The sequence below is a fragment of the Cygnus olor genome, chromosome 2 (genome assembly GCF_009769625.2).
Source record: "Cygnus olor isolate bCygOlo1 chromosome 2, bCygOlo1.pri.v2, whole genome shotgun sequence".
Taxonomy (NCBI): domain Eukaryota; kingdom Metazoa; phylum Chordata; class Aves; order Anseriformes; family Anatidae; genus Cygnus; species Cygnus olor.
In genome coordinates, this window is record NC_049170.1 from 110,550,646 (window position 1) to 110,570,807 (window position 20,162).

The 20,162-nt window shown below is 40.1% G+C and overlaps 1 protein-coding gene across 1 annotated transcript; it reads right to left on the reverse strand.

The window, feature by feature from the left end:
• Nucleotides 1-618: 618 nt before the first annotated feature.
• Nucleotides 619-20,162, reverse strand: USP14 (ubiquitin specific peptidase 14). The gene is made up of 16 exons (XM_040550181.1): nt 19,686-20,162; nt 17,751-17,896; nt 17,107-17,139; nt 15,124-15,228; nt 13,886-13,989; nt 11,511-11,569; nt 9,488-9,618; nt 9,119-9,199; nt 8,280-8,359; nt 6,685-6,799; nt 5,235-5,300; nt 4,927-5,019; nt 3,843-3,971; nt 2,302-2,362; nt 1,476-1,583; nt 619-1,343 (listed from the first exon to the last, which is right to left on the reverse strand). The coding sequence occupies exons 1-16, from the start codon at nt 19,699-19,701 to the stop codon at nt 1,192-1,194; spliced, it is 1,479 nt and encodes a 492-aa protein (XP_040406115.1). The 5' UTR covers nt 19,702-20,162; the 3' UTR covers nt 619-1,191.

The window sequence follows — 20,162 nt, forward strand, 5'->3', positions numbered from 1 at the left end:
GTCTCAGCTGCCTCCCACTGTAAGTAAAAGGTAGCAATGTACAAAATCCTCAGTTTTGCTTAAAGGTACTAGACTAGTAATTGAGGTGTGCTGGCATGCCTACCACCTCTTACGGGCCAAGGCAGCATTTCTGCTCTTGGAAATGCAGGCTCCTGTTCCATCGCTGAAGTAAAATAACGTGGCTCCCGTGACATGGGAAAGCTGTGCGTTAAAGTAGCTGTGTCTAGTGATTTGTTATAGAGTCTTAAGGTAGGAACCATAAGCTCTCAGGCCAGAGACTTTGGCACTGAGGTGTCCCCAGTTCAGGTTTGTTCCCTTTCCCTAACCTGGCAGCAGAACAGCCTCGTGTCATTTTTGTGCACGGAGAAGAGCAGATCTCCTCTGTGCCTGACACACGCAACTCAGAAAAAAAATGCAGCCTGCAGGGGTCTGACCCACCAGCAGGACTGACGGGAGACCCTTTGGGGAAAAGAGAGTGAATGTGGGTGGGGATCCCTCTCCTTGGTTCATGCCCCACCCTAGAGCTTAAAAAAAAGAGTGGCTTTGCTATATGCCTGCTTTAAGACATTCATCAGCGATGGCCCAAGAAGTGAAAACAAACACGTACTAACTACGCTATCCAGACATGAACTTGTTTTTAATGGAGACACACTGTTGATCACAATTTATTTCGAAGTCATGAAATGCCAGCAACAGAACAGACTGAATCAGCAGGTCAGGCTGGACAAATACTTGATTGTAGCCATGGTTGGTGGCTATGGGCAGCAGCACTGAGTTACGCAACGAGGCAACAGTTTTTCTTCCGCCTTCCCGACACGGCTGCCAGGTAAGGCAAAGAATGGACAGCTGATGAACTGTACGAACCATGCAAGAGTAACAAATGTGAGAGTAGGTGTGTAATAAATACTTGATGACATTAGAGAGGAGGGAAGAGGGGGGAGAGAGAGACTCATTAAAAAAAATTATTTTCTGCAAGACGTTAAAGCTATTTTAAGTTTTGTCACCACCACAGGGGGCAGCCCAGTCCAGCAGTGAGTAATTGGTACATGGATCAGTTTTTAACCAATATCCCTCTTCATGTGAAAAGGTTTGAACAAATTTACGTATCCACTTGCTAAAGCTCTGGGGTTAAAGAAGTGATCAGTAATCAACATTTATTTCACACCTAGGCAGAATGACTAGAACTGAAGACTACTGTTCAGCTTCATCTTCAATTACTTCAATTCTGCGAGGCCCGTAGAGTAGAACGTAAGCTATATGCCAGTCTCCACCCCCAGATAACCTCAAAATGTCTTCAGGTGTAACGATGCTGACTTTGTCATCATCAAATTTAATCCACTCATCTGCAAGAAAAACAAGGGCATTATTCGTAATTTAGGCACATAAAATTTAGGGCTGCTCAACAGCCCGTTGGCCACCCTTCGCAGCTTCCTCTTTTAAACTGCTATTTTATTTTACTTCGTTTTTATTTTTACCTTGTTTCCTTTTAACCCAAGACACGTAATGCCCCGAGGAACTTGATCTGCCTTGATGTGTTAGCACTGCTTGCAGGTCATAGTAGCCGCAATTATTAGAACCAGTATCTGAAGGAGAAGGGGAAAAAAGCTGCATAAGTCTTACATGGAAGAACGTTTGCATTTTTGACAGCATGCAGACCTACAACATGTTAGCCACAATGCCTAACAGCCACATTTACACAGCTACAGCGTTGTAGCTGTGAAAAACCCCATTTACAGCATGGTTCTAAATCCCTGTGAACTAAAAGCAGCAGCTTTGAGACAGGCTATTCCCTGAAGGAACGGGGAATGGTGGGCGTTTTCATGACATAAATTTGTATCCTGGATGCAGTGCAAATGCAGTAAGCCCAAAGCATTGAACAGATGATGTAGGGTCAGTAAACGTGATGCTGCTGGGCAGGCTCAGCCACTACTTCCTTTAGGTATCAGCTGCTGCCTGCATTCAGGACAGGCTTTACAAGTCCTCTTCAAGCGTTTGCTTCCCATCCCCCACTGACAAGGAAGCTCACCAAACAACTGCATGTTACATGCTAATGTCTCTTAGGTGCATGTTTTCTATACATCAACTTGTCAGATGGATGGCAATCTTGTCAACTGAGTGGCATTTTAACTTGCCTAATCTTTCAGGTTCTTATATTTCTGTCACTTTCTGAAGATTAATATTCAAAGGCACTAGAAAAAAACAAAATAAGCAGGGTTCTCAAGTACTCCTACTATCGGGTTGACTTAAGCATGCGTTTGTGGGAAGTTACTTTAAAACAGCTACACCTTCCCCTATACTCACCATCAGGAAAAGAGAATGGTTCGTATTTAACTTCTTTCTGTGCACCATCACTTTTACTAGACTAGAAAACAGAATATGCTGAATTAAAATGGAAATGCTTTGGAAAAAAACCTTTAGCACAATCCTATCTCTACATTTATTTAAAAATGTTTCTAAACCTAAAAATTTTTATTCAACAGAACAGATTCTATTGAAACGGATTCTACTACAGTAATTCTAGGTGGACATCCAAAAAACTAACCTATAAAAGCAAATATGTAACCATTTTAGTGCATCCTGCCCTGACGGTTCACCCACAAGATTTACAGTTTTGGAGCATCAAAGCAATTCTGCAATTTCACGATTTTATTCCTTGTTAGGGACTTGCTAGCAGCAGAAGCAGCAACAACACAATACCAGACAAAGTACCGATACATTCTCTTTTAAAATAGCTCTCTTTTCTTGCTCCTAACCATGTAGAAAGAGATGCAAGCCTTGTTCAAGTATTTAAACAAAACTGCCAAGAACGAGGCCAGGAAAACGCTAGCAAATAATAATAAAAAGTCAGTTTTAGAATATGTAAGACAGGGTAGGAAATGAAGCCATCTACCAAAATTTTAGAGGACAGTCTTTTAGCCCATTAGTCAGACAAGTACTTGCACAGCCCTTTCTTGTACAGCTGCTGGGCGGGGAGGGAAGAACCATCTGTAACTGCACTGAAGTGACCCACCAGCAAGCACTGAGAGAATCACTTTGTGCAGCTCACAGAGAACATTTCTGTATAACAACAGTAAGCAGAAACGCTACATTAATGCATTTTGAAACATAAAAAAAATGCAATAATGATATGTATTCGATATCTACACATACATATATTCTGATGTACAAAACCAAACTGTACGTGTTCTTTCCCAGGAACATTTGAATTCTCATGTCTGAAAAGCTCCAGAACCCTCATTTCCTTCAGAGGGAGTTTTTCCACAAGGGGAGGATTTTCCCAGATTTTTGGCTACCCAAACGAGCCCTCCACGTTCTATATGCAGTAATGCTCAGCACCAGTTTTGGTAGTAACATGACTATGAAGTATGCAATCCTGCAAGTAGTTGTGTGGTTCTGTACCCTGCTCCTACAGACTCCAGAGTCAGAGTTTCCCTGATCTTCAGAAAAAAGCATTTTAAAAGGGAAACAGTCAAACTCACTTGTTTCAAGCAGAACACTTTGAACATTGATTGCAATCAACTGATTAGTTGGTTAGCCCTGGTGTGTATAAACAAAATAGCGTCAAGGTGCTATGCTCAAGTGTAACATGGAACTAAAACCTTTTTACTCCATCAGTAACGTGATTCATTTCATCAATATATAACTCCGATTAGAAAGAACATAAAAGGCTCGGATAAAGATCTTGCAGTGAACATGATCAAAAAATCTGATTAGATTAAGAGAAGCTACAAAAAACATGTAATGCTTTGGCCCATAGTATCAATACTCAGATTTGTTTAAAAGCACTGCAGATTTATGGCACGTCTGAACAAACTGTCCATGAAAATGCCACCAAGACTTACATTCTTTGGCTGCTGATTTACTTTTTTGTCCTCTAGATCTTTGAATTTTGATCGGTAAGAAACCATTTTTTCCTGAAGATCTGGCGTACACAGCTCATACACATCCAACATAAGAGGAAACTTAACATCCTAGGAAGTGAAAAGCACAAATATTATTACCATAATTTAGTATTCCACATTGTAGTGATCTCCCACAGGATACCAAGTCACTAAGTCCCATTAAATGCAACTCATCGTATTTATGACAGCTTGACCTACTTTAGTGCGTAGAATAACTTTTGCTGATAGTACTCACATAAAGGACTACAGTACTTTCCACAGCAGCATGTCTCATTTGGTATAAACAAACCGTAAATTGCTACAGACATCCACATCTATACATATATAAATATTTAGATTCTTTTTGGATAGCTGCCATACTTTTGCACCAGGGAAATCCTATGCAGGTCTAAGGAAAGAAACACATGTAGATTGTACATTTGCAAAAAATGTCTACGTGTTATCTGAACAACCTTCTATACTGGCTACCATGTGCCTTCAAGCCCCATTGCCCTGCTCATCATGGAAAGAGCGGGCATCATCTACCCCACTGCTCCCTGGGAAGCCTGAGAGTCTTAACAGCCAAGGCCAACAGGAAGCACAACGGGAACATTCAGCTGCTTGCAACTGGTTCTTGCATTTGGCAATCAGAAACCCAGACAACTAAGACAGGAAGTGTTTGTTAGCAAAAGCATTTTCTCATCAAATTTAGATCACTATTCAATGACTAAAAGCACGGCCCTCTCCTTAATTAAACGTTCTCCTCTGAAACACTGGTGAGAGAGGTAAAAAATCCTAATGGCACTGGAGCAAATTCTGTCCCTTACTTCCCCCTTCCCCCAGTCTGTTTTGGTAGCACAATTCGCCACATACCATCACAACTGGGAACAAAGCTGCTTTGTCTCAAACAATGCAGTTACACTGGTAATATTTTAAGTAATTAAAAAATAATCTTAAAGCAATTCAGTAGGTGATTTGCCAGTATAAATCATCTACCTATGATGAAAAGCATAAAGAATTAAACTTTACTATACAGAAAACTTACCTTAAGAACTTTGGCATTCACAGATTCTTTCTCTTTGTAAAAAAATCTAACCATCTGAATAGTCAGGTACGCAGGCAAACGACTAATTTTAGACTAAAAAAAAAAGTTTAGGAGACACTGTTACTTCAGATATTCACAGATCATTTATACCTTATACATTGCTCATCCTGAATTACAAGGTATTGTAGGAACATACTTGCACATCAAGGGCTTAAACAAGCCCTCCCATCTTGTAGCTCTAAATAGTAGTGTATGTACTCTATCATCATGTGCTGTATCGTAAAGAGAGCAACAGAAGAACCACTCACAGATTTGATATAGAGTGCATTTCTCTGCAAAGTCGGAGAGAGTTTGGTGATTTCCTCTTGAAGACGCTGTTCAAAAAAATAACAGACACACTTATCATAAAACACATAGCTTAAAGCATGACATAGATAAACTAACTAACTAAATCTTATTCTGCCCATCTATTCTGTTGCTATCAGCTACTACATCATTAGGAATTTTGAAATTCCTTGACACGATGGCCACGGCCATTCATTTGTTCAGCTCCACGTCCATCATTCATGAGACCAAACACCACCACACTTCCCTCTGCAGAAAACTGTATTTTGCAAAATGGGGTTCTCTTGCAGCTTAAGAATCTGGATTTGGTTATGAACATGTCCTGCCATGCCTGGAACACAACGAAAGAAAATTGTGAAGTTTCCTGTGGCATGAATATTTGCACAGTTTTTAACTGTCGGTCTAAAGTAGACAGAGCTGTATATATAAGGAGATAGGTGGTGATACTCTGCTTCCAGGGCCTTTTCCAAGATCTGGGAAAGACTGACCTGGTTGTCAGTGGTGGGACTCTTTGTTGCTACAGGTAATCTAGCATAAGAATTCTAGAAGACGTTTTTGGCCTGAAAGTGAGGTTTCTCATTTCATAATCTTTATAAATAGTTAATGCTTACAGATTATTTTAGTTTTCCTTCTAAATTCTGTCCAAAAAAAAAAAAATTAAATGAAAAGCAGGTACAAAGATTATCTGAGAACTTGGTCCAACCCTGTGCAAACCAAATCACTGCTTCCAACCTTACTCTTACACAAACACTCTGTAGGAGCAGTTACTACAAAGTTTTGTAGTAGATCCTCTCCTTGCTCCTTCAAATTCTCCAAAAAAAATAAAAAAGCTTACAAGTATATACAAATGCACACACAGACTACCTTAAGAAGTCCTATTTAAATAAAGAGCTTACAGATGATGTTGTTTAATGGAAAATTACCCCAACTCCCCAGTCTGCAAAACTGAAATCAAGTTTAGTTGTTCCATTACCTGTTTTGTTTGTTGTCGTTCCCTCTTCAAACACAGCAATCAAAATACTACCCTGTCTTAAAACTGACTTTTGGAGAACCATTTACAGCATGCTTAATTCGTGATACTGCTCACTCTAAAGTGTAATTTGTGTAAAGTGTAAAAAACAATTGTTCATCTGGCTTACAAGGAATAAATTGGCTTGCGTTTGGATACCTGCATGAGGGAGACCAGATCAGGATCCAAAAAAAAAAAAGTCTCTGAGGTCTGCTTTATATTAACATGTAATTCACGTTCACTTCCATCCACACAACCACCCCAAAAAACCTTGGAACTCGGTAAAGCCTGGACAGCAGATGTGAATTCCAAGTCAGGCATAAATGAAAAAAGAAAAAAAAAACATCACTGCAAAAAACAGGCCATTTAGAATTTCAATTAAATAGAAAGCTGTAATGACTTACCAATTTTAGTCCTGTAAACAGATATTTCACTTCTTGATTGATAAAGCAGCTAAGCTGAAGCTGATTCTCCTTTCCTTTAGTTACTTCCTCTTCTTCAGCTTCCGTACATTTCATGCTTCACAAAATTAAGGAAAACCACCAAGAGCTGAACTACTGCTCTAGTGCAAACAACATGCTGAATGGCACAGTAATTTAAATAAGACAATCCTGTGCTTGTGCATCACAGCACTTTTACTTCTACCAGTATAAAAATGAAGATTTGAAACAGACATTCCTTCTGACCAGTCTGTTCCTTCGTGCCTAACAACAAGCGACAGCAGAGGCAGGCAGCATATCAAAGTAAGTTCTCAATCACTACCTAAGCTTCCAAGGACTGCTTTTTCCTTTTTTTTTTCCCCTCCCCCTGCAGGTCACAGATCATACCAGCTAGCTGCCAATACCAAGTCCTGAAGCCCTTCTGTAATATTATTAATTATAAACAACTTCTACTCCTGCTGCTGGCCTGACTTCCCATTTCTTTAACTCTCCATGACCTCCTTTCTCTGCCTTGCATGTGTCCTCTTCACTGAAATGAAGCCCGTTTCTTCCTTATTTTCTACATGTTCTTCTAACCATTCCATCCAGCCTTTATTCATACTTCCAACTCTTTTCTTTCGTCCACTTCCTTTTACTGAGATATTTTTCTGACTGCTCTGAATGCACCTATTCTACAAATGTTGCTGCCTTGATAACACTTTTAAGGCTTATAACACAGCTTTTCTACCAAGTCCTTTTCTCCCGCCATTCCTCTTAGCTACTCACTCTGCTCCTCCCAGCTACTTCAGGGATAACAAACAGTATGGGACAGGGAGAGAGAGATGCATGACACACCTTAAAAAAAAAAAAAGGACTTTACTCTTCATTGCTACCAGCCTATGAGATACAGTACCTCATCTTAGGGGATGCTTCCTTATTTCAAAAGAGCAAAGTTCACAGTATAAATCTTTCTGAAAAGTGATAGTGAGTTTAATCAGGGACAGGATTTTGGGAGGGAGAAGAGTAATTGCTTGGCATGACACACGTGCTCCAAGTGGCCTTCTGCTTTTTGTTCTCGCTGTAAAAAAAGCTACTAGGAAGTTGTGAGCTGAATCAACATCTTAATTTTTAATAATTATGTATCTAATTTATGTCTTATGAAACCAATCTCATATCAAGTCATCATTTGTCTATGTTTAGTATGCCAAAATGATCAGCAACACTCGCTTACAAGCCAAAAAAATGCTATTTAGGAAGGTAATTACTTTTATTTGGACGAAGTGTCTCAGCACCCCTGAAGCAGGTAACTGGAAATGTTTCCTGGGGAGGAAGTACGGTATTTAAACTCAGTGGTTTTTTTCCTGTAAATTTCCATTACTTTTCTTCCTCTTCTCTCAAAGTATATGGAAACTTAATTTTAACTGCTGTGTACTCCTGCAACACATCATACCCTCTTTTACCCAACAAGCATCTTTATTTTCTGCACTATTCTGGATGATGTGTTTCATCCTCCCTGCACTCAATTACTGAAGCGCAAAATTGTTGTCATTCTTTATGCCTTGCCTTAGTGTTTAGGATACGCTGTTTCAAATTCAATGCTGAAGAACTGATCAATTAAGCTCTTCTTTTTAGAAGTTGTTGCTGCAGCTCCAGAATCTGTCTGTAAAACAAATTCTCTTATGATGCAACTTTAAATAGCAGGTAAAGACAGTTGTCTTCACAGACAAAATAACCCCATTTACTTAAAGTCTTTGAAGCCTTTTCCTTCACCTTTCAACAGGTGCATTTTCTCCTAGTCGATCTCCTCATGCAGCGTAAAAGTTGTAATACAAATGCATTTATAGCTCTGCTGTTAAAGCATATCAACAAGATTTCAATCGAAAAGGGCCACCCCCTAGGTTAAATCTGTCTTAAATTTCAGAGCAGTCTATCAGATTTATGCTACTGCCAAGACTGTTCAGAAACAGTTTGCAGAGAAAAGAGAGTCAGTCTGATAAAGCCTTGGGAAAAAACGATTTCTGAGCAGGTTCATTAAGTTACTTTGCTGTGTAGAACAGCATTCGTGTAGCTAAGAATGCTGTAGCACAAAGATGTTTCTTCAGACAAAAACCGCTCTTACGTGCTACATTCACGGGTTACCAGGGCCAGTCGCTGCATAGTCAGGCTCACTACCACCCTCGTCTAAAACACGCCCTAGCAGGTCCAAATGGAAAGTATTCCTGAAGTATTCTTCCACAGCATAGCTGACATAATACAGATAGCAATATGCTGATCAGACATACCAGAAAGTAATTTCACTTCCTGGACTATAGACACATGTTAAAGAACTCAGAGAAGAGATGACCCTTAACAAAAGCGTACGTGAAGTGCAGGTAAAATATTATAAATCCTAACTCCAGTAGAGTAAGACTACAATTACCTCCATCACTGCATCACCTTCTATGCCTTCCAGCTTCTGCTGTAGTACCCTCATCATCTGCACCCAGCACTCATTGGCATCCTAGGACAGCAACACAACGTTAAACGTGACTAGCGGCAGAATGATTGAATAAATAGGATTAAAACCATCCATCTACGCACTGTAAAACAAAACGTAAAGATTCCTTAACTAAGAATTTATCCCTATTCCAGCATACGTTTTCAGAGCTGGATTACATTCAACCTTCCTAGAGAGTACAAAAGCACAGTGGGATAAATTATTTTAACAGCAGGAAAATGTTAGCGTATCTGTGTTCTTGACTTCCAACATAATACAGAATTTTCAAACAAGCTAATAATCGCTCTTTACCTGTTGAAGGTACTGTCCTTGATCCCCTTTCTCTGCAAACTGTGGGAAGGCCATATGTAAGAACTGCAGAAGAATGATAGGCGGGATACTGGAGGAAGTTTTATCCATGGAATCAAACAAGTCTCTAAGAGCTTGAAAAAAAGTGAATATTGTGAGAAGTGTAAAACAGTGTAAAACAGCGTAAAAACAATTAAAACATGTCAGGTCTAAAAATAACAGTATTATGACAGCAATATTTAAAGATCGATCATTTAACAGTGTCCAATTTGATCTTTCCAAAACAGGGTGAAATTTTCCAAGTGGAATAACAGGTGCACCTAACATCTCATTTGTGAACATGATTTTGCAAGTGTAAAGATGACAATTCTGAGTTTGGCACGTAGTGCCTTGTCTTTCCTGGCTGCTAAAAGAAAAACATTTTTGAACAGTTCAGATTTCACCTGAAACTCAACTGAGGAGCAACATTTTCACAGTAGGACAACACCTGGAGAAACCAGAAGGCGTTCACAATCTATACTCTAGAGCAGCTCAAATTTCACCAACTACTCAAAACCAAAATACATTTTCCCCAACTAAAATATCTAGAAAACACTCGTGCTTTATTTAACACCCAGGAAAACAAGTATGCGTGTGCATATGTGCAGACAGTTCCTAACTACGTGTAGTTCCATGAATGATACCAGTTGCATGACAATACACAGGGCTTTCTTTTTGGCTCCAGACACACTACTATATACGTCTCACCTAGCCATGTTATAGCATTTTATCTCCACAAATCACTTCAGACACCTGTTAACCCTCACAACAACCCTGTGAGGTAGGCAATGCTCTGCGTCTTCACTTATTTAAAAGCGGCGAGATTAATGAATGAAAGCCTGGTACTGGTGAGTCAAGATCACAAGGAACCAAGCTCAGTTTCTGGCTCTCTTTAAGGAATACTTTCAGTGACTTTGGTAAGAGGGACAACTGATATGAAACAACAATTAAAAAAATGCCCTAAGCGTCATGTGGGAGTTCTTGACCAGCCCAGCACCAAAGAGTTACCTAAGATTTACTCAGATCTTAAACTACTACGACTCCTACAAAAGCACAGTTGTCATCTTAAAAAGAAAATAAGGGACAAAGTAAAGGCAGTGGAAAGGGGAGGGGCAGGCGTGGTTGTATAGAGTAACCATTGAACTTACCACCCCAAAATTCGATCAGCAGGCATACCCACAAACTGGACCTTTCCTTCCTTATATTGTTTTGTTTTTCCTTAAATGGACTGGTAGAAATCCCAGTGTCCTGGCCCAGCATCTTAGTGGGGCAATGAAATAGAGTGAAAAAAGAAGAAGTGGACAAATAGTACCCTTGTTCAAGTGTAAGGGGTCTAACTAGAATTCTAGTTAGAACACGGAGGTAAGGGGCCATGGTGAGTTCCCACAGTGTGAGCACCCAGATCCACACAGTAAAGAGTAACTTTCCTTTTGCAGATACTACTTTGTTTCAGTTATGAAATCTGGATCAGTAGGGTAAAGGCTAAGACCACTGATAAAGCATCAGCTACCACCCTAACAGCAATGCTCAGCCAATAAAACATTAAAAAATATCAATGGGATATACATGCTAGGGGTTCCTTGTTAGCCTACAGCTGCTCACTGAAATATTTCTACACAAAACGATCAAATCAGCAGATGGACACAGTCTGCTTTGGAAATTTCCAATAACCTTATGCCTACATGCAAAACAGTAATAGATATGAATGTTTTGTATCTAGCCTACGTTAGCCTAGCTAACGTTTGAATATATTTCTCCTAGTGTGCAACTACATAACATGCAGTGATGTTAGTTTTGCAGTCACAGTCTCTCTAACCTTTAAAGATACCGAGTAAAGAGTAAAATGAGCTCTTGAGTGCTAGATCTGAAATTCCTAAGGCATACGCACAAAAGAAACGTACACAGAGCTCTAACTGCAATTTTCATCTCTAGTTAGCAGGAAATCACACACTAGCCTAACAGCCTATGTTTTTCTCTAAACACCAACCTGCAGTAATGTACTGAGCAGAGGCCATTTCTCCTGAAGCTCTTAAGGCACCACCATACCTAAAAGAGAAGAAAAACAATTTGTATGTAGTCACACTCAATCACACAGAGCATTCAAGTTTTTAAATCAAAGCAGGTGGCAGCCAGATTTATACAAATCTATCAAAAGAACTCAATCATTAAAATGGAAGTAATGGAAGAAAAAACTTACTCAAACCAAAGTCTCGGTTACTCTGCAAGCAATGCACGGAAGCACTGGCACATGGAAAATTAGCATCCTTGAGAATACGTAAATGCTACTTCCCCGATCCATTTGCCTCAAAGAGGCAATCTATTTTTAAAGAAACTGAGAAAAAGCCTGAATAGAAGCTACCTGATTTCTGAAACATTTGCCACAGCTGCTTTAGATGCATGGAAAAAAATAAGAAACCTTCAAGGATAGATGGCAGATAAAACGCACAGAGATGGAGAGCAGTCTTCCTCCTTCCACAGCAGAAGGTAGAACAGCGAGAGGTGACACATTTTGGAGGGGGTGAGGCATTTCCCACACTGGAAAACTATGCGAGTCTTCCCACACTACCAGAACCTACTACTCTCCTCTTTAAATGATTCCTTAATTTACCACCTGCACGAGGAACAGATGGCTTTCTCAAAGGATCTCCAGATCCTCAAAGAATTTCTGAAGCTTTGACAAATGTGAAGGCCAACTAATAATTAGACTAGCCTGTTTCAGAAACAACATTAAATCACAACATAACAGCACTTTTTTGTAAAAATCCTGCATATTTGAGTAGTTGTCAGGGAAAAGCATGCAGTTTCATGATTCTATTCCCTTACAGGAGAACATATTGTTTCTTCTGATAACGTCAAGGGGCCTTCAAGCAGAAGGAGGGTGCGTTCTGGTGCAATCTCAGACTGAATTTTAAAAATTCTCCTCATTGCCAGATGATGAGCAGGAAGCTTGCCTCCTGCCATGCTACAAAAATGGGAATACACTTGCAAAGATCAACTGAGCGGATGATGAAAAATGAAGCCATACTAATAAGTTTTCTCGTTTAAGACCATTCACCTCTCTCCCACTGCCATATACCCTTCCATACCGTTATCGAGCAGAGGAGGCCAAATAAAGGCCAACTCTCTGGTGGCAAACAGAGCAGGAAACTGCAGACCCTGACTTCCCACAGACAAAAAGGCCACATCTTGTACTGCAATCTGCCAGCTTTATAGGGTACATTATGGCATTTGGTACGTTACATTTGTCAAACACTCTGATTCAGTGTAGTATCACACAGAAATAAATGGACTTTTCTAAAACGACAACACCAAAAAGCAAGAAAAAGGTTTAAAACAAAGTTTGCCTACTTCGCAAACAGTTCCCAGTGCTAAATAGTCGAGGCTCACTTGCTAATAGAGCGGAGAAAATTTAAGTACTTGAATAATTAGTGTTTATTCTGATTATTATCGAACATCCAGTTAAATACCAAGGTACCAAAAAAGCATTGTATTTTAAAGAAATTAATTTAACCAAGACAGCAAAGTTCTACCTAATCCTCACAATCCTTAAATACTGATGGTTCTTTAATTATAATTCATCTGGAGGACAAATCCAGGCTGATACTGCCACACATTCTTTCTTGATCTGATCTTTATAATTCTCCCAAGAGTTTCTTGTAGATTCCTCACCAAAAAATAAAATCATTTACACATTTTAGTTCAGAATCACACAAAAATAAGTTGGAAAAGTTACTCTACAGTCAAAACTAATAAAATAAGATTCTTATAGACATGGCTTCTGTTCCCTACACATCTACATCACACAAACTCCAGCTTCTTCCAGTTTGCTGCCACAGTAATGCCCACAGATCCATCACAAAGCTTCCTGTTTCATCTCCAAGTACCAAAAGGTCAACAGTGTTGGAATTTCATATTATAGAACTGAAAACACATTATTCAACAAAGCCATTAAAATATATACGATGTGTTCTTCAAAGGAACAGGACTCCCACACAATCCTCTCATACAAAACAAGGCCATACGAACAAACACAGAAAAGACGGTTCAGAGTTCAGCAGGCTTGTTTAAGCGTTTTAATCAAGTCTTCGCAAGAGTTATTTTTTAGCTAGGCAAACCTCATTCTCTCCATTAAAAGCCAGTTCCAAAAAACCACACAGTCCTAAATCTTTTTTTTTTTAAAAGCATAGCCTAGCAAAGCCATAGGATAAACTTTAATTAATCATTAGGTTAATCCTTAACAGATTTTAAGAAAAACTTATTGTTATGATAATCCATAGCAGGCATTTTGTGGAAGTCTTCTTAATGCTATTTCCTAAGCTAAAGAAAACATTCTAGTCATGGTATTTTTATACCGAATCCTACCTTTTAAGGGCCTCTTTCACTTCTGGCACAGAGCGGATACACTGAACTGTAGCATTCATGTAGCAAGTGTTGCCAAGGTTTGTCAATCCACATGGTAATTCCATCTACCAAAAAATTTACAAGGGTGCTTAAAGGTCTGAGAGATGCGTAACCATTTTTTCACAAATACTATAAATTGACATCAACTTGCAAAAAAATGAATGATCAGAGAAGCACAAAACCTGGAATACTGGAGTTTTCCTGAGCCATTTTATTATTATATTAATCTATTTCACAATTTGTTGCTTTTAGAGGACAACCAGGAACACTGTGTTTTTTTTCTGTGCGTGTTTAGTTTAACGAGAATATTCTTCAAGTATGGAAGTCATTTAGAAAGTTCATTTATGATCTAATTCAAATTCTGTCCTTAAAATTCTACTTCCATCTAATTTCCACAAATACTTTTGTGAGCCACACTGATGTTTTAATTAAAATCAGTTTTTAGTAGAACTCTGAATGGGATGAAGTTCATAGCTAGAAACAAAAGCATTATTTGAATCCTTCTCCAGAAGTCGGCAACAGATTTGATCTTTTTACACAACTTGGGAATTTCTAAAGTTCTGACAAATGTGAAGGCCAACTAATAATTAAACTAACCAGTTTCAGAAACAACTATAAATCACAACATAATAGCACTTTTTTGTTTCTTTGTTTTGTAAAAATCCTGCATATTTGAGCAGTTGTCAGGGAAAAGCAGTTTAATGGTTCTATTCCCATAAGGGAAAACGTATCATCTAATCCAACGTCAAAACTACCTTCATTTTGGAAATAAAAGTTTACCTAATATAATACTACTAGCAAGAACAAACAAAACCACAAACCAACCGTGTTTTCCTTTCACAGATACAAAGAAGGCAGGGAACAGTTTGCACATCTAACAGCCCTTATTCAGGTAGAGTTCTCGACACCAGTACAGCAAGGGTAATAGAAAATTTGTCTTCAAAAGCATCAGTGATGCTATTTTTAAGCGTGCAGTTTAGTAAATTTTCTGAAGAAAAAATAGCATTAGGTATTTGACTTTTAAAATATGTTCCAGACTTCCATCACTGGGTCATCAATGTAAATTTTGTGTTTAAGAAGCTATAAATAGTCAACAAAAGAATTACCATTTTAAAATGTACTTTTAAGCAACTACAAGTTCTTAAAAACTAGTAATTTTTCAAAGGTTTACAAGAAACTGAAGTTGAGAATATGCTTACAGCTGAAGCCAACTGCTCCTCCGTCATGTCTTCTACAAAGACAGGTCGAGCAATGGGCTCCTCTGGGAGTGCATCTGCAGAACCCATCATTAGTAAGGTCATCCCCTTGAAAGACAGTAAAAACAGTAATAAAAATTTAAGCTCAGTTATTTCCTTTAAAAAAAATCATTAAGGTCTTAACATATTTCACGTACTTCCCCAAAGATAAACTAGATCTTTCTCTTAGTTTACAGAGCTGACATGGTACTGTTTCTTACGGGTATACACCCCTAGAAAATAAAGAAAAAAAATAACCCAGTTTCTCAATCTCTCTCAAAAAGCACTGTGATTTTCTAATTATCTAAAAAGCAGTTAATGAGAACAATTCCATAGCACTATCTTTGTTAGACATTTCCACTGAGTCTGGCAAGCTTGCCAGCAGCTGGCAACTCCAGATTCCAATCAGGACAGAATTAAACAATCGTGGAGTAAGCACAATGTTAAGCGTTCAGAAAGCTCCCTTTCTGATGGACCACTGGAGATCAAGCATCTTGAAGACTTCAGTGCAATTATTCTCCTTTCCCTTCACAAATACCTTGGAAAGAAGGATAACTGAGCAGCTGACTTCCAGTTTAAAAGAACTGGAAAGAATCTTTGAGATTCTCAGTCAAATATGTCTAAAGATCTCAAATTCCGAATTCTCTGAACAATAAAAGATTTCCTCATCTTAACCAAGAGTCTGGGGAAACATTTCAGATGTACGTTGGTGAAAATTAGTATTCTGACAATACTAATTCGGATTTTTTTTTTCACCTGGAAAACAAGTGGGAAAGACATCCTTTGGTCTGGCACATTCTGAGGATGTTAAACTGATCGGTCAGTTTAGGCATGAGGACAACATAACATTCAGGGGGAAAAAATCTTGTTACCATGTCTGCTGGACTATTAGAAGGAAAAGGAGTCTGTCAGCATTCAACAGCGATACAGCTATACATCAAAGGGAGAGAAAAGGGCTATCTGCAGGCCCTGAAAAATAAAGCGCTAAAGAGAAGGATTGGCAACAGAAAGGACAGAAACTGCTTTCACAGTGTAAATAAATCCCTAGAAGTTATATAAAACACTGTTAAAATAAATAAGGTAGCTATAAGCGTAACAGTATGCAGAAAAGGACAAGAATATTATGTACTGGAGTTTTTGCTTAATGACTGCTACACTAGCTGCAACTTATTGCTACAGGCTGCTAAGAGCTGCTCAGGAACTAATAATGAGGGTAAGAGTCACGCTAACTTACTCAATCTGCTCAATAAAGAACTGGAGTAAAACCTGTACCAAACAGACGTTACAACATACCTACAGAAATGAAAATGATCAAAAACATACAAAAATCTTTGTGGTTCCCTGTTACAATATTATATAGGTAAGAAACACAAGAACGGTCACTTTTTGTTCTCATTTTAAACGAATTCAAAGGTGGGAATAAGCATCATTGGTGGCTTTCTTTTTAAAGAACAACTGTCTAGTATAAGAGATGAATTTCTGTGGGTTGTTAAAAAAGGAAATAGGCAGAGCAGTAGCTTCAGCATTCCTAACGCAAGGATTCTCCACGCTGGGGACGTACAAGCGCAGTGGACCGCAGCCAGTGGCCAGGTTCACAAATTCACAATAACATCGCTTATTATCACAGTCACAGACAGACTACACGGAAGGCCCACTCATCTGACCCAGCACATTTCTTGTAAGAAAGAAAGATACTCCAAGTAATTCACAAAGATGGTGTCATTTCTCTGCTGATGCTAATTTATTTATTTATTTTTACAAATCAACAGTAAGGACTTAGTAAGAATGCTTAGCTGTGGCAACTCTCTAATCACTTTTCATCAAGGCCTGATTTTTAAGAAAGAATACCCGCTAAGACAGAATTCATACAGAAACAAGAATTTTACATTTTACTAGTTTGAGTTTTATTTTGGCATTTAAAGAATTCAGTTATTCCTTAGAACTTACATTTTTTATTTTTAAGTTTCCCCAGTCATCATCCTGTATTTGAAATGAAATAAAAGAGAAGTTAATCATTTTCCACCAAAAGACAAGCATTTTCAGTAATATTAATCACTTATTTCTAAACATACAACTATGCTTCATCCAAAATTCCAAAATATAAACGATTTACACATCAACTCTTGTCTGACTAAAATACAAAGCAATCAAACCATCTTTTAAATACAGCTCTTCATTTGCTCTTTAACGCTGCTTAGCTGTAAAAGTATTTTCTAAGAAAGCTGTCTATATTGCATTACACTGAGGCAAGTCTGCAGCACATAAGTACCAGAGAAGCATTTCTTAAACAAACTAAAAAGCAAAAAGTTGCGTTCAAATTCCAAGCATTAAAAAGGAACAAAAAAACCTCCCCACCAAGCAGAGCAGGTTTTGGGGCAAACGAGACAAGAAGTGTTTTAAAACAGCAGTACCTCCCAGTCATTTAGCAAGAAACTTTTGCTAATATTTTCTAGTAGGAGGCAATGAATCACAGGGTATTTCTGAAAATTATACTCAGTATACAAAGACAGATCTTCTAGGGAAGCACTCTAAAATATTGTTAATTACGTTAACAGTGCAATAAAGAAATCATACAGAAAAAAGATTTCTACCTTCAGAGTTCCTCCTTTAACCATCACCTTCTGTCTAGCTGGCTGAACTCCAGTCAGTGCGAATAACTGGGCTTTGAAGACCATTGGAGGTTCGTCAGTGTTAAGCTCCACACCATCGAATTTCTCTTTTCCCCATTTCACATTAACTGCAAACAGAAGTATTTTGAAACTAGATTATTTCTTAATATAAAAGAACGTAATTACCAAGATTGAGCCACTGTTTCCAATTTTGGACTTTATACCGTCTCAAAACATTAGTTTTCAACTCTAAAATCTGCCAATAACCAAGCTAAGGACCTCTTTTAGTAAAGGCATCCCTACAAAGCAACTATAAGCGACATGTATACTGAAAGCCTTAGCAAACATGTATAAGAGAATGGGAAATTCTTCCGGCTAGTCTCCACCGTGCAGTTACAAAGTTCACCCTTCCAATCTCACGGCACTGTCCATCGCAAACAAATTTCTCTAGAAGCTCAGATGTGCTTTCGGTTAAGCTTCCCATCCTCCTTCGGCGGCAAACATGTCGCGCTCTTTAAAAGCCAAGCTTTGAGAGCCACAGCTTCGGCTACGAGTGTTGGTCTTGTACAGTGACACGAGGTAGTAAGCACGTGCTGAGACAAGCCCCGCACCATGGCACACCTCCTGCTGCCTCTTAACGCGACGTTAACCTGGCAGTGCCACTGCCAAGGCAGCCACTGTTCTTGCCTTCCTCAGTTTGGGCAGCACGCACAAACAACGTACCCACACCAAATGCAGGCAGTAGCCTCACACAGGCTGCAGCTCCCAAAGCCCTGGCCCCAGTATGGGTATAGGACTGGAATTAAGAATTGATGTGATGTTGGGTCACACAAGTGTAGCTCGCAATGCTGGAAACGGGATTGCTGGCAGAAACATTAGGGGCAATGACACAAAAGCACAGTAATTTTGTTTTGGTAAGGCTAGCACTACCAATGTATGACAGAAACGCCTGGAATAAACTGGGTATTTTAGAGAACAGTTATGCTTCTTTGATCACTCCTAATCCATCACTCTCAATATGTACAGAAATCTACTTTAACATGCTGTGGTTTTGCTGAAAGTCTGCAAAATACAGCACACGATAATATCCTATGTGCATGGCAAGCAGCCAAAATACCATGTTTTGAGAGTCCTCTCCTTCTGCCTACCTGCGCATCTCTTTTAAGTAAATCTACTATCGCAACTCCACATTTCTTTAACCACCAAACTTTTTGGGTTGCGATTTAAAAAAAACCACTTTGAAAATGGTGTAGATTTCAGATATACACAGTGCTTGTAATGGGTAATAAGGAAGAATAAACAAGACTTGCCATAAGTTATTATCCTACACAGCATCTCAACGACAGACTTTTCAGTATCACTAGCAGAAAGCACCATCTCATTTGCACAGCCTGCTGGCTTGTGTTTTTTTTTTTTTTAATATAAATAATATCCATTATTTTGCATACGTAAGATTTACCAAACACAAGACTCTTCCCATTTCCTGGGAAGAGAAGCCAGTCGCTGCACAGGCCAGCCTGACACGGGCTTTTAGGTCTTGCGTTTTTGAACAGCCAGGCGCCCACCACCCAGCGCCCAGAATCCCAGAACATGCAGAGCTGGAAGGGACCCACAAGGTTCATCGAGTCCAACTCCTGGCTGCACACGGGTCTACCCAAAAATCAGAATTCAGGCCATGCGACTGAGAGCATAGCCCAACGGAGGCTCTCATCCCACAGCCTTCCCTACAAACTTTCCCTACGGAAGGGAGGGACGCGACCCAGTTCGCCGACCCTTTAACTCCCGCTTTTAACTCGGAGAAGCCCGGGGGGCTCAGCCGCGGCTCCCACACGCGGCAGGCCGGCGATACCCGTGGGCACGGCCCGGCCGGGCGCTGCCTCTCGGCGGCCGGGCCGCTCCCCCCCGGGGCCGGCTCACCTGAGAAGAGCGGCATGGCGGCGGCGCGGCGGCCCGCGGGGCACGGAGGGAGGGCGGGCGGGCGGGTGATGGCGGCCGGGGCCGGGTCGGTGTCCGGGTCCGTTCGGCGGCGGCGCCCCGCCGGGCCGTGTGTCACGCCGCCCCCGGGATGACGCTGCGGAAAGGCGGCGGGCTGCGTGCGCACCAGCGGAAGGGCGGCGCCATCATGGCGGAGCAGCCGCCCTCACGGCCGTAACGGCCGCCCGCCCGTGTGGGGAAGCCGCCCCGGTACCCCCCCCCCACCCCGAGGGTGGGCGTGAGGGGGAGCGCTTCTGCCTCGGGGTTGGGGGGAGAGCCAGCTCGCTCCCCGCCGGGTGCACGGGTGACGGATCTAATTCGTTAATAAAATAGGAAAAAAAAAAATAGTGATTTCGAGCAAAGTGAGCGCGGAGCCACCGCGAAATGCGTCTAGGAAGGGTTGGTTCCCCGAAGCGTACC